Source organism: Podarcis vaucheri, assembly GCF_965113315.1.
Source record: "Podarcis vaucheri genome assembly, chromosome: 12".
Taxonomy (NCBI): Eukaryota; Metazoa; Chordata; class Lepidosauria; order Squamata; family Lacertidae; genus Podarcis; species Podarcis vaucheri.
In genome coordinates this window covers 41,570,326-41,585,254 of record NC_138750.1, presented here as the reverse complement: position 1 = coordinate 41,585,254, position 14,929 = coordinate 41,570,326, and the positions used below count along the sequence as shown (strand labels likewise).

Here is a 14,929-nt window from a genome sequence, read left to right as displayed (position 1 = left end):
ATCACATTAGTTGCTGTTTAGACCTGTTCAACTCCCTCTCACTGAACCAACAGTAAGGTTTATGCATTCTTAACACCATGCTCAACCAATCAGTCATTTGCTTATTGCAGCAGCCACCATACCCACAACCTGGGGAGAGTTCCTCCCACTGCTACTGGAGATCCAACACTGCCAGTTACCTTATTGGCACCTTGGACCAAAATATAGTATATTCCATCACTGCCCTGCATACAGAAAAGTCAAGTATTGCAGATATTAAGAAGAAACAATTCAACAATGAATATACCACTTAACAAAGGATGTGCTCTTCTTTATAAGACTTCCCCCGCCCTCAAGAAAGCATTACAGCCTATTGCTGTGAACCGCCCCGAGAACTATGGATGAAGGGTGGTATACAAATTTTAAAAAGTAAAATATCAATACTGCAATAAATAAATATGATGATTTAAAAAGGCAAACTTCTAGCAAATGCCAATAACAAAAACATACAGCAAAACCATATATAGAGCATGACACCTAAATTAGATATTCAGATGTTTCTTATGATCAACAGGTCAAAAAGACAAAATACAAAATTGCAGCCTCATTGAAGCAAACTGTTTAAAACCTGACAGTCTAAGAACAAGAAATATGACGCCATTCAGATATTTTGCCACCTGCTCTGTAATAAGATCAACTAGGAAGCTGTCATATAAAAGGATATACAATACATTCTCTAAGCTCCTGATAAAAACTACAGTAAAAGAACACATGAGACTGTTTTGGTCTTTGTGTGGTTACATGAACAGCCTCTATCTTTAAATGAAAGCTCTCTAGCAATTCTGCCATCTAAACTCTTTGAAGAATTAATATTAAAATGGTCCAATAAAATACTCTTCTGTACTGAGGCATTGGTATTGACACACCATTATTAGAAGCAGATGAAGCCAGGACCAATGACGTACAGTAGATGTTCCCCTAGCTAATAGATGTAGCTCTTGCCCGCTTATATATTTATTCTCTATTCAACTACTAATTCCAGTGAGAGCAGAAAACAGGAGAAAAACCAACAGCAGTTTTTTTCCACTTAACTCGCTTTTCCAGAAAGACACAAAGCAGCACCTGACAGACCAGAGAGTTGGAAGAGGTAAAGGAGCAAATTTGAAGCCAATAATGAATTGAGTATGTCCATGCCAAGCTACTTAATGAGCTAAAACTGACTTCCAAATTAAAAGCAGCACCAGCAACACATTTAGGTATAGTTCTAAGAGAGGAAGACTGAATTTCTTCCAAAGAAAAGTCGAGTCCTGCAAACAAGATTGAGGCTCCAAACAAAATCTGGGTCACAACTTTTTGCAGCCTATATACATATGGTTGCTGGAACAAATTTACTTCCTGTTGTGTAGAAAAATCCAATTAATGTTATTATTGTATGCTTTGCTTTGACCTTTGCTCATTTGTCCTGCACTTCCTAACTGGTAGATTCATGAAACAAGATCCCAAGATACTTATCCATACCCATGGCTGAAGTTCACTTGGCCTTCCCTTTTGGAAAGACCATTAACTTTTGACTTCTCATAGTTAATATTTGTTTCAATAACAATCTGCAATAATTTGCAAGTCTTCTAAGTCCCAAGTGGGTTTGCAAGGTTAAAACAGCATCATCTGCATATAATAAAATGTAAACAGCTGAATTATACACATTGGACCATAAATTTCACCTAAAACTCTTAAGAACAAGCATCCATTAAAAAAACAACCCCAAAAACAACAGCTATGAGATGAGAGCAAATCAGCTATGATAATACCATTAATTATAATAAAGAATAAACGGTGACCCAAATGTAAATAGCCACACCTATAAAGCCAGCTAGTTCATCAATCAATGAAAGAAATTGACACAACAAATCTATATGCGCAGTTTCACAGACAAAAGGGAGACCAAGAGGACTTCAAAAGTATCTCCATTCCCCCGCCCAGAAAACCCCAGCATCAAAATGTCACTTCAGCATACAAAGACATACCCCAAACATAATATCAACTGGTGGTTAGGCTCTTTCCCCTTCTAAAGGCACCAATTTTCTAGCCAGTGAAATGTAACAGGGAGATCTTAAGTCCTACTGTAAATCCTTAAAGGACTTTCTGGCACATCTAACACAAGGTATTTGCTACTGGACAATTAATTCTTCATTCTATCTGCAGCATCAATATTTTCTTCAGTGCAATACAAAGAGAAGCATTTCACAGCAACAAAGTTTTAAATAAGGAAAAAAATGTTATAGTATCGTTTTGGTTGGTTGCTCTTTCAGTCAGTTTTATTTTGTTCACATACTGCATGTTGTCTTTATACAGTGCAGATCGGCTTGGCAGCTCTTCCAAAGAGCTGGAAATGCTTGCTGAACAAGTGTAGCAAGAAGTTCCCCACCCACGTTTTCATTATGACTTGAAGAAGGATACACACTAAAATGAACAGTTCATTAATGTCTGCTCCTCCACTGCAAAACAGCATAGGCTTTTAACTGTAAAACGCGTCTCTCATGTTTGCAATTATGGAAAAATCATGACATTTTCAAAACTTAAATTCATCTATCAAGGGATTTTGAAATTTTGTAAACTGAAATTAAATAAAACAGATTTCTTTGCAATTGCTACTGTTAAGAACAAATAGGTAAAGGTACCCCTGCCCGAACGGGCCAGTCTTGACAGACTCTGGGGTTTGTGCGCCCATCTCACATCTATTGGCCGGGGGCCAGCGCTGTCCGAAGACAGTTCCGGGTCACGTGGCCAGCGTGACAACGCTGCTCTGGCGAGCCAGAGCCGCACACGGAACGCCGTTTACCTTCCCGCTGGTAAGCGGTACCTATTTATCTACTTGCCCCCGGGGGTGCTTTCGAACTGCTAGGTGGGCAGGCGCTGGGACCGAGCAGCGGGAGCGCACCCCGCCTTGGGGATTCGAACCGCCGACCTTTCGATCGGCAAGCCCTAGGCGCTAAAGTAAAATAGTTTACTTTAAAAACTGAGCTCTTAGGCTATAATCATTTAAAATGGTTTAGAAACTACCCAACAGGCAAGCAGGCTCCAGCAATGTTCTATACAAGGGGACCTGCAAGAACATTTGGCAGTGTGCAGTGCTTCTGTTAAGGCCTCCAGCCAGCCAGCTATGCCCTTTTCCAGGATATTCTATATCCAATTCCTCTCCATCCCCCGTTCTGAATTACTCCTCCTCAAAAAGGCACTCTTCTGTGACCACTGAGCATGCTTAACTGGCAATTGGCTCCTTTTGGATTCTCCCATATGTATGGATGATGCCACAAGGATCTACACTCCAGGAATGAACACCCTATTAGGTTCTATTATTCTAATGCTGTTAGCTTTAGTAACAGAATATTAAAATATTAAAATATCCATACATCAATTTAAAATACAACTATCACGAATACCCCCCCCTGCAAAAGTTGAAAAAAACTTAGTAGTCAATAGCTTGGTGTGACAAATGCACAAGTATATTCAAACTGCCGAGAAAGGTGGGAGAATGTAACTAGAATCCCAAGATAAAAATTTCCTCATATTACGTATGACCTAGAGACATGGTGAGGGAAGCAAAACCATGAGCCTTGGTCAATAATCTTGAGAAAGCCTCTAATTGTTGGCCTTCTACCCACTTATAAGATGGAAATGTCAACACACAGCTACTGTGCCTCTTTCTGCATCATTAGGATAATTAGGGTTATCTATGGCTGGGAGCCAAAGAGCCCTTGTGCGTATCTAAGGCACTTGCACACATGGACAGGGCAATCCTAACCATAAGAAATAAATTATATTGAATTCAATGGAGGTTACTCCCATTGGGATTAGGATTGCAGCCTAAATATTTGAGAAGAGAGTTTCCACTGTGCAAATTTCTCCCATCCAACCGGTGTGTCTAGTTCTCAGGCTGGCCTACACACAGGCCCTTTGTATTTCTTGCTCTGAGTCTGAAGGAAAGAGTTTTTGGTTGTTGAATGGGGAGGGGGAAGGATTGTATTCTTTTGTTTTAGTGTCTTGACTCATTGTTTGCAGTTTTTATTCTGAGTAGAGGTCTCAAAAGTTGGAAGTGGCCCAGGCCTCTCTACACCTCTGAGAGGACCTGACCAGAAGTACTAATGAAAGAGGAGTCTATTATGCCAGTCACTTTCCCTCCTCTGACTCAGAGAGCTCCAACTCAGAAGTCTTAACAGAACCACAGATTCTCCCAATCTGTCTGGATGAGGCACCTTGTCTCACTTAAGGTGAAACTAGCAACTCAGATAGAGCTGCAGCTTCAATTAAGTCTGAAAATCTGCCATGCTCAGGCAACATTTAATCTCTACTGTTATGGAGTCTCTAGCCTGAGTTTTGCATTGAATTATGAATCTTGAAACCCTTGCATTGCCATAACCCAGAGACTTTACCCTGCGTTGACTTCTTACTCTGGTGGCCTAAACCGGATTTTTTGCCTTGATTCAGAACCCCTGAACTCTCAAAGCTATTGCCTGGAACAGAACTGGCACCCTCACTTTCACTATGTCTGTCTGCAGAAACATACTACTTGTTAGTTGCAGATTGGATTAAAGTGAAACTAATTTAAAAGTATGTTAGCCACATTCTTTTCCACTATAGGATCATTCTACCTACAACAAATCTATGGGCAGCTTATCACTACAGAAGTCATATTTATAACGGATACAACTTGAAACTACTCAGATTGACTGGCATTTTATAGATTTATTTATTTGCTAATTACATTTTATGAAAAACAATTTCAGGATTGTGCCCCATCCCACATCACCGGCAAGAAGCTGAGCCAAGTTCAATGTATACCTGTCTGAATCCTAGCAAATATGGCCAAGTTGGAAAAGCAGAGACGTTTCCCCAACAAATAGTTCACAAAACAAGGGAACACTGAACATAGGCTTGGAATATCCAGACGGAGTCTACTCTCCTCTTATGGAGGTTTGAGTTATATCTGCTGCTTTAGTTCTATGCAATGGAAAACAAATAACTTAAAGCAATTATAAATTTGGTATTGTGAGCCAAAAATTTGCAAGTATTCACTTACCAACACTGAATCAACCTTCTTCCCTAAACTATCTAAAATCAAAGTATAAGAAGAACAAGTCAACAGGGATGCAATTAGTCTTTAGTGATTTATTTTTTACAATTTACTGAGATTACAAATTTCCATATGAATGATAATAGCATCTTGTATGTAATTACAATGCAGAAAAGATTGCAAGTACCACCAAAAGATCAGCCAACAACTTCTAGCTAGCTTTCTTCAACAGAAGTGAAATGGGTACATGAAAGATTGCAATAATAAGATATGCAGAAACTGATATTTTCAAGAACTAGTATGCTACTCGTATAGTCAAATGAAAACCAGCTTCACTATTATATGACAAAATCTATAATAAAATCAATTGCATGCAAGAAACCCTACTCTAATCCCCTTTCCCCGCAACTTGAAACAAGGACACTGGTAGAATGAAATGTAAGGAACAAAAAGGAGAGTTCCTCCACTAGGTCTTGTTATCGCTGAATCAACATGCACACAGTATTAATATAGTTGTTTCCCACACTGAAGAAACCAAACATCCTCATACATTTAATGCTTACTGATTAAACATTTCAAAGGTGCTAACACAATAAAAGCAGATGTGTTATGTAACAGATCCACTTACTTTTTTCTCTTTCTCATGGTGCTTATCCTGAGAGTGAGAGGAAGAATCACTTAAACTTTGATCATATGACCTATTAGATGCCCGTTTGCTCTTTTTCTAAAAAGAGAAAATATATATACATATATATATATATATATATTCATGAAATGAATATACGTAAAAGCCATCTACACCATGTCTGACAAGCACCTTATCAATCAAAACACAAATGCATAACTCCAGAGCTAACCAAAACACTCATAATCTACACAAACTGTTCTGAAGAGTATGAAAAGCCAAGAATAAAAAGCCTGCTATCTTCACTGCCACTATTTGTAAAGGTACCTTTAAAAGTCAGTATCATAAGATTAAAAGCATTATTTTGCTGAATTTGCATATATTAAGACATGCTTATGTGAAGCAAACTCTTTCTGGCTTAAATAAACAGCACCTATTAGTAGTTCCCAGCCTAAAGAATTAGCAACTTCTATTCATTTGCTCATTGAAGCTGACAGTTAAACAGCTAAAGAGCAGCTGCTTCAGAATCAACCCATTTCAGAATCAACAGTATTTCTAGGTAATCATACCTTTAAAAAAGCAGAGTCAATCCAAAAGTCAATCCAAGTATTAAAACATTTCCCAAGAAGCAGAATTTATATTAGACTTGTATTTTTTATTATCTATGCAATATTTATTTGCATAGTGCTTAAAAATAACAAATAAATGCTTCAACAACTGTAGCCTCAATAATCCTCAATATAATTCTGGCACATTACTTACTTGTACTTTTATAGTGCTGAAGAAAGTAATGCACAATTCAATTTTTTTCATGCATTAAAAACCAGAAAATGCAAGTTTGAGTACACTGGAGAATTCTGCAACCATTCAATTAATGCTCTCTTTCTTACTTGGGTAACACATTTTTTCCGTGGACTTTCTGCCAGGCATGAATTTTATTGTTTCAAGGTATCATGTCACTGACTGAAGAAAAGTGGGGATTTATAAAATACTGCAGAACAACAGGTGTTTAAATATATGAATTGAAAGTTCATGGGGGAAACTGTGTCTTTCATTATTAGAAGCCCAACCACTTAAAAAGCCCAATCCTGTACTTTTTCAGGCATCATTCCATAACAAGGAAAGCCACAGAAATTTGAAAAATTGTAATGATTCTACGGCGACTACTGATCTATACAGAGGTTATGAGAGCTACAAGTGCAAAGATGTCTGAGGCAGATAGTGCTGCTAAGAAATGAAGTTTTACATCTAATAGATCACTTGGTCTGGGTGGCATTCACTTGCGAGTTCTCAAAGAACTCAAATGTGAAATTGTTGATATTCTAACAAAAAAATATAACTTGTCCCTGAGAACTAGAAAGCAGCCAGTGTGCACCAATTTCTAAAAAGGGAACTGGGAGAATCCTGGAAATTACAGGCCAAATAGCTTAACGCTTATCCCAAGAAAAATGGTGGAAAGAATTGTCAAAGACAAAATAATGACGCATATAGAAGAACAAGCCTTGCTGAAGCAGAGCCAACATGGCTTCTGCAATGGCAAGTGCCGTCTTACTAATCTGTTATGGGTCTTTGTGAGAGATAGGAAGCATACAGATAATGTGTACATGGACTCTCAAAAAACTCTGGCTCCCGACCAAGCTTAACAGTCATGGAATAAAAGGAGAGGTCCTCTTGTGCATCAGGAATAAATGGCAGTTGTAGAAAGTGGAGGCCCCCTGGAATCAGTATTGGAACCTTTGCCTCTTTATTCGTTCATAAACAATTTAGAATTAGGAGTGAGCAGTGATGTGGCCATGTTTGCTGATAATACAAAATTGTTCAGGGATATTAAAACAAACTGAGTGAATGGGCAGAAAAATGGCAATAGTAATTCAATGTAAACAAGTATAAAGTTTCGCATGTTGGTACAAAAGAAATCTTACACACACACATGATCCTGAGGTCTGAGCTGGCAGCAAGTGACCAGGAAAGAGACCTTGAGATTATAATGAATAGCTCAATTAAAATGTTGACCTGGTGGGCAACAGCTGTGAAAACTGCAAATTCCATACTAGGGATCATTAGGAAAGGAATGGAAAATAAAACTGCCAATATCATACTGCCGTTATACAAATCTATGGTATGACCACGTTTGGAATACTGTGTACAGTTCTGGTTGCTTCACTTCAAAAAGTGTATTCAAAAGTTAGAAAAGTTTCAGAAAACTGTGACCAAAAGGATCAAGGGGCTGGAAAAACTCCCCTATGAGGAAGTTGCAACATTTTGGACTTTTTAAATCATAGGAAAGGTGAGAAAGAGGTGACATGATAGAAATTTATAAAATTATGCATGGCATGGAGGAAATGGAAAAAAGGTTTTTCTCCCTCTTTCATAACACTAACACTAAACACATTACACTAAAACTTGTAGCCATCCAACACAAAAACTTGTAGCATTCCAATGAATGTTGGAAATTTTGGGACAGTTAAAAAAAAGTGCAATGCGTAGTTAAACTATGGAACTTACTTCCACAGTAAGCAGAGATGGCCACCAACTTGGATGGCTTTAAAAGGGGAGTAGACAAATTAATGGACAATACAACTATCAGTGACTAGTAGTCATGATGACAATGGTCTGCCTCCACAGTCACAGGCAGCCACGCTTCTGAATACCAGCTTCTGGAAACGACAGCAGAGGAAAGTGCTCTTGTGTTCAGGTCCTGTTTGCAGGCAGCCCATAAGCATATGGCTGGACTAGGCAGGTCTCTGCCTTGATCCAACAGGGCTTTCCTTATATTCTCAAAGAGAATAGGTGGTTGTACTTTCATGCCCCTGGATCTGCATGACAGCTGCTCATCAGATAATCATGTTTGCATAGGAGTCTATGTGCATAAAGTCTAACACAAGTCAGCCCTAAGTACCACAAAACTGAAATTTACAAGTTGCACATTTTAGGTTGTGGCTGTGTACACCAAAATGCAAACAAAGCATCCAAAAGTTGACTGTTGAGTGGGCTGGGGACAGAAAGGGTCCAATCCCCTTACTATAGACAAAACATTTTAAAATGCACATATTACATCAGAAGCCATACTGTCAGCTCCACTGCATGATCTCAGACATGCAGGTTTATAGAGTCTTGGCTGTGCCATTAGTAAACTGTGAGATATTAACATCAGTACTCATTTTACATAGATAAACTTATTTTCTATCAATGCAAGTACAGTAGTCAAATGCAAACAACTGAATAAGTGGAGTTATTCCTGCTTATGTGGAATTTGAAACCTTAACTCCACTTTGATCAGAGATCATTATAAAATATTAAGGCTGTCAAGGAGGAGAAAAGAACAGAATAAAATCCTAATCCCTAGTACTAGTGTTCAAGTAAAGCCAAGTAGCCAAGGCAATTCCAGTTATAGTTGTTTCTAGCATTTACTGATAGCAGAATAAACAGTCCTCCTGCTGATACTAGCGCTACAGGGAGGCAAGCAATTCTGAGCTGCCATTCCAATCCAGAAGACATGAAGATATCTATGTGCAAAACAATGAAATGAAAGCAAGATGACTAAATCCACATGGCAAAGCATGGAAAAATCCAGGAAAAGAAAGTGGGAAGTCAGGAGGGTTTGCAGTAGCAGCAAGCGAAGATCAGAAGGGAAAGGAAAGGAAACTTTTGCAGAACTTAAGTGTGTCCTGGGAAGGGGAGGGACTGAGCAAGGATAAATATCAGGCATCTTACTGAGGGTCCACTGCCTGTAAGATCTGAGAAATACCAAATTCAGGTCTAACACTTTAATATGCTAGAGTGGGGAAAACCTGTATACACAGCAGAATCCTCACTAGTCAGCTCTTAAGTATATATAGCTTATGAATAAGTTAAATCAGATTCATTCCACATCTCTGGATCACATTCTGCATTGACAACACTTGCTTATCTTGAATCCCAAAGGAATCAGAATCTAGCATTTAAATCATAGGTTGTAAAGCCCAACTTTTGGTGAACAACCTGCAGGTACTGAGGAGTATCTGTTTCAGGATCACTTACAGCTGTTATTCTATATCAGGGGTGGGGAAGCAGTGGCCTTCAGGCCAAATCAGCCCCAACGTGGGACCAAATTTGGCCCACAAGGCACTTTCCCCCCAAACCATGCCCACCTGCCCACACCTGATGTCAGGTGTCATGCAGGTAGAGATGTAGCAGCAATGGAACAATCTGGAGCCTTAATCTACACCCTCAGAGTACAGATAGAACAGAAACTAACAACAAGCACAGAAACTAATGGGAGCTGTTCAGAAATAATCAAATGCCACTTAAAATCCTACACAGAAAAATAATTTTAGGAGAAGGACAAAATATATAAATTAGGAAACTCAGAATTGGAAGAGAATATAGCTTTATTTGCTGCATCAGAAACTTAGGAGAATACTGAAAAGTCAACAGCATGTGATTATCCTCACATACAATTTTTAAAGAAATGGCATTAGTTAACTGAATAAATGAGAAAACTTAGAACAAAGTTTATCCCCAAAATCCAAGTAAAAATAATAAGATATGGCTATTGCTCTAATAGTGACTGACAGAATAAATCCTATGCATGTCAGTTCAGAAGCAAGTCTCGCTGAATTCAGTTAGACCTACTCCCATTTAGGCTTGTAAAATAGGCTAAATTACAAAAAGGTTGTCAGGGATGCAGCTAAGGTTGGAAATATTATAACAAGAGACTCCAAGAAATTTCTCAGGGGGTGGGGGAATCGTACCACAATAGGCACAAGTTTTCTAGAGACAATAAATGACTCCAGATGGGATGGTCAATCATGGAACTCATCAAAAAGAAAACTTATGTATTTAATCCCAAAAGGTGAATAGGATCTGGCAGAAGATGCAAACAATGAACACAATACAATCATGCTTAAATATTGTGAATATGAAAAAATGACCAGAAATTCCCTTAGTCATATTAAACTGTAAAATGGGGAATTAACATTATATTATGGTTATTATTAGGTAAAAGTAAGCTAAAACATACATAGTTGGGAGAGCCAAATCACTTCAAGAAGCTTGGAAATTATTTTAAACTTCTTTAATAATAGCTACAACAGGTGAAAATAGGCACCAATAAATCTGAAAAGATGAAAGGGTAGTTAAATAGCAGTATCAAGAAAAGGTCCTTTGCACCAGTAGCCCCCCACTTGTTGAATTCAGTTTCTAGAGAGGTCTGCCTCACACCTCATCTGGTAGGTCCCCCCCCCACCTGAAAGGCCTTCTAATTTTCCCAAGCCTTTGTTCATTGTGTTTTGAATATTATTTAATTCAGTGAACTTTTATTCCACTGTTTTAAATTGTGAATTTATTTATTTGCTCTCTGTTTCAATTGACGGTTCTGATTTTATTGCTGTGTTTTTATTGTAACGTGTATTTTTATGTTCAAAGCAGCGCAGATAGTTTTTATTTTAGGGTGGCACATAAACAATGCAAATAATAAAGAATGCTATAAAAGTCAAGAATTTTTCTTTCAAAAATTGCAGGGCTTGCCTGAATTGAAACATAGTGAAGTGCTCTGACAAACCAAATGTACATAAAACAAGCCAGGAAAAAATGCTATTTTAAAAAAATATTAGTTTAAATAAGAGCAAGAGAATCGGGAAGCCAGCTTAGTTGCTATTATGATGATAGCTAAAAAGGAACCTTACTATCCATAGGGGACAGAGATCAGTGCATGGCTATTACTATCATGTTCTGATTTGGGGCTTCCCAGAGATATCTGGGATGGGGGGGGGCACTGCTGCAAGAATGATGGACTGGATGACTGCCTGATTTAGTTAGGAAGCTTTTTCTTTATAAGGCAAGGTACACATCTAGTATTAAAATGTGGGTGCTCCTCAGGCTATTCCCATAACAAAGATTAAACTCACTATGAAATAAAACTGGAAAGTCAAAATTGTCATTCACTAAATTTTGAAAAATGACCAAAAGATTACATTTTAGTCACTATTTAGTAAAAGCAACACCTTGTTAGTGGTCAATTGTTAAGTGTACATGTTATTAGTAAAATACAATATTTGAAACACTAAATTCAACAGATTCTTACCAGCTTACTGAAATGGTATTTACAGTAGCCACAATACTGTACGTTATCTGCACCATTTCCTTCTTCTTCACAAAGAAGTCCTGCAAACTGTGCACTGAGAAGAAGAAAAAGAGAGGAAGAAATCAGATACTGAAGATGGAAAATGTAACTGCTCAACAAATTATTTAGGAGAGGAGTCCCAAAGTTGTCGGGGGGGGGGAATATTTGGTAGAGGGAATGCCACTGCCTAAGCTCTCCCAGCTTGGGCTGGTCAAGGTGGAAGTCAGGAGCTGGGAGGCAGAGGTTCCACTCGCCTCTTTTCAGCCTTCTAAATTTTTCCTCTCCCATTGACACTAATGGGAAGGGAAATAAGTAATGAAAGGGGAAATAGTTTTTCTCCCTTTCTGTTGGCATGTCTGGACAACAATGGGATCTGGGATCAAGCGGATGCAATGCCTTCCCCAATGTGTCCCAGAAGGCCCTGTTTCTCTACCATCCTCAGAACACTGCTGGTAGTAGAATGACAGCAACAGAACTTATGCCACCATACTAGGGAGGCCTGTGCCCACAGACCTCCCTCTCCACAGCATCCTACAGCCTCTCAGCCTCCCTCCCGGGATACACAGAACTGCTCCCTAAAACAGGTTCTTATTTAGATAAAAGATAATATTTTGGCCGAGTGTGTAAACATGCACTTGAAAATCTAATCAGAAAAATGTCTTAAGGTTACTGCTGTTTGTGAGTATGAAAGACATCAAGCCTTTTTTCTGCACTACCGCAGCACAAATTGTACAATGAGTTATAGAAATAATGGTTAAGTGAAATGTACTTACTGCAACCATGCTATAACAAATGATTATTTAAAATGGAATCATGCCACTATGGAGCACATCTACCAGGGCAATAAAACAATATAACTTGGAGAGAGGAAACCAGGAATGCACGCAAGTGGGAATTGCTTACTTACCATGTTACATGGAAAGCTTGGCGGCATCCATGCTTGTTACAAGTCATGCAAGCGCCAGTGGCTGCTTTACTTTCTCTGCCTTGCTCATCACAGATATAACATGTCTAGTGGGGAAAATAAGACAGTTGTAAGAACACTATTATCTTTAAATGGACTCAAACTCAGCAGCAAAAGTAAGAGTAATACTCCTTTGTGCAACTACAGCAAATACAAAGCAAAGGCAAGACTGAACAGTGCTTCGGTTCTCAGACCTGCTAATTGAAGTCACACTCCAATATTCCAAAACAGACTGTATGTTATGTAGAATACTTTGTGTGATTAGCTGTTTCCAGTGCTACCAAGATGCAGAGCTGTAGCTACGGGGGGGGGGGCTAACCAGTTTTTTTGCCCCAGCTGAAGCTGAGGCAAGGAAGAAGGGCTACCCTTATGCTATTCATATAACCAGTTATCAGTAATCACGTTCACGTGCTTCAAAGGCTCCAGAGGGATGCTATTGCGGCTCCTAGTCTCTCTCTATGTGTGTACACAAATGTGCATAGGAGGGCATCAAACTAATTTTCTGACCAGGGTGAAATAAAGCATAGTTTAGTCCCTGCATTATGTATAGCATTGATAAATACAGGGCTGGCCCAAGACATTTTGCCTACGCCCCTGATGCCTGCCCCCTGCAGATCTGGTGCCCTACCCCCTCCCTCCCTCCCTCCCTCCCTCTGCTGTCACTGCTGCCCAACCCATACCACAACTGTGGCTGTGGCTGCGCTGCCACCACAAGACCACAGCAATGGTGAGGACACAGTGGCAAGGGGAACTGCACTGGATCCACAGCATGGAATGTGCTGACAGCAGTACAACAGTGGGGGCGAGGAGGGTGGAGGCTTCGCTTTGCCTCATGCACAGACCACCCTTGGGTGAATACAACCTACTTCTTTATCATATGGTATGTCTTCACATTAATACACTACCCTGGAGGTTGGTTCTGGCAAATAAAGCTCCTTGGTTATGAAGACTCAGAATGAGTTTACTGAGGCTTCATATAATGCTAATGGCAAGGAAAGGCATTATGGGAAAGTGTTCCTGTATGGTAATCAATAACTGACACCAGGCTTCAGACGCAGTAAATAACAGTACTGTACTAAGAAACCTGGAATAACTTTGCAACATGATAAGTGCCCTATAATTTACATTTCTTCAGATCATTGTATCATTAAGATTTTCTGATTATTTTAATTAAATTCACTGTAGCAATGTGGAAGACCTCCAGTGGGGCCAGCAGCATACAACACACATACCCAGATGCACAAACACAAAGGAGTTCTATTTAAAATATGCAAAGCTAACATTTTAATATTTTTCAATAAAACCTGTTGCTTTTGCAGGTCTAACAAAATACTTCTAAGACAACATTCTTGTGAAGTAAGATTATCTCAATTTTCCTTGGGCTACTGGCATTAACTGTTTTGTATCAATGGCTACCCTGCAGAACTGAAACCCAGAAATGCATATCAGCAATCACAAAGCTATAATGGGGGCTGTTTCGTGGCTGCCAGAGGATTTCATAAAAATGCACTCTTCTAGGCAGATTCAGTAATTCCTTTACCAGCATGGAGATTCACAATAAACCTCATTTTCAAACAAGATTTCTAATGTTCACAGAAAATTGTTATATTCTTAAAATAATCTCAGTCTAACAGGATGCATAGCTGGGCATTCCTAGTACTTATTAAATACAGTACAATTCTAATCCAAACAAATATTTTAACTCTTGCAATGCCTCTAGCTCTTCAACTGAAAACTCAACAAGCTTCATGTTTGGGGACAGCAAGGGTTGTCTGCTGAAACAAGTTGGTGTCTTACTTGTGGTACTCCTGTACAGTCGTAACTTGGTTCTCAAATTTAATCTGTTCTGGGAGCCCATTCAACTCCCGAAACGGTTTAAAAACCAAGGCACCGCTTCTGATTGGCTGCAGGAGCTTCCTGTAGCCAATCGGAAGCTGCAGAAGCCACACTGGACATTCAGCTTCCCAAAAACGTATGCAAACCAGAACACTCACTTCTGGGTTTGCAATGTCTGGGAGCCGATTTGTTCGACAACTAAGGCATTCGACTACCAAGGTACAACTGTATTGACTGTAGGGTGGAACTTTCAAAGGCTGCTTACAAATGTATTAATAGATTCTTTGAAAGCATTGTTCAAATACTGGTGCCCTTAGCAACATACAATCTCATTTAATCATCTCATTACAA

General features: G+C 39.1%; 1 protein-coding gene across 6 annotated transcripts in view; it reads right to left on the bottom strand.

Annotated features, from left to right (window-relative positions):
- MLLT10 (MLLT10 histone lysine methyltransferase DOT1L cofactor) overlaps positions 1-14,929 on the bottom strand; it is a 116,653-nt gene that overhangs the window by 76,501 nt on the left and 25,223 nt on the right. For 4 of the 6 annotated variants that reach the window (XM_082193616.1, XM_082193615.1, XM_082193618.1 and 1 more), the window contains 3 exons: positions 12,686-12,789; positions 11,740-11,833; positions 5,679-5,774 (listed from right to left, as the gene is read on the bottom strand). In XM_082193616.1, coding sequence (XP_082049742.1) covers positions 5,679-5,774; positions 11,740-11,833; positions 12,686-12,789 — 294 coding nt within the window. The remainder of the gene's footprint in view (positions 1-5,678; positions 5,775-11,739; positions 11,834-12,685; positions 12,790-14,929) is intronic. The other 2 variants (XM_082193617.1, XM_082193620.1) reach the window with 1 other exon arrangement.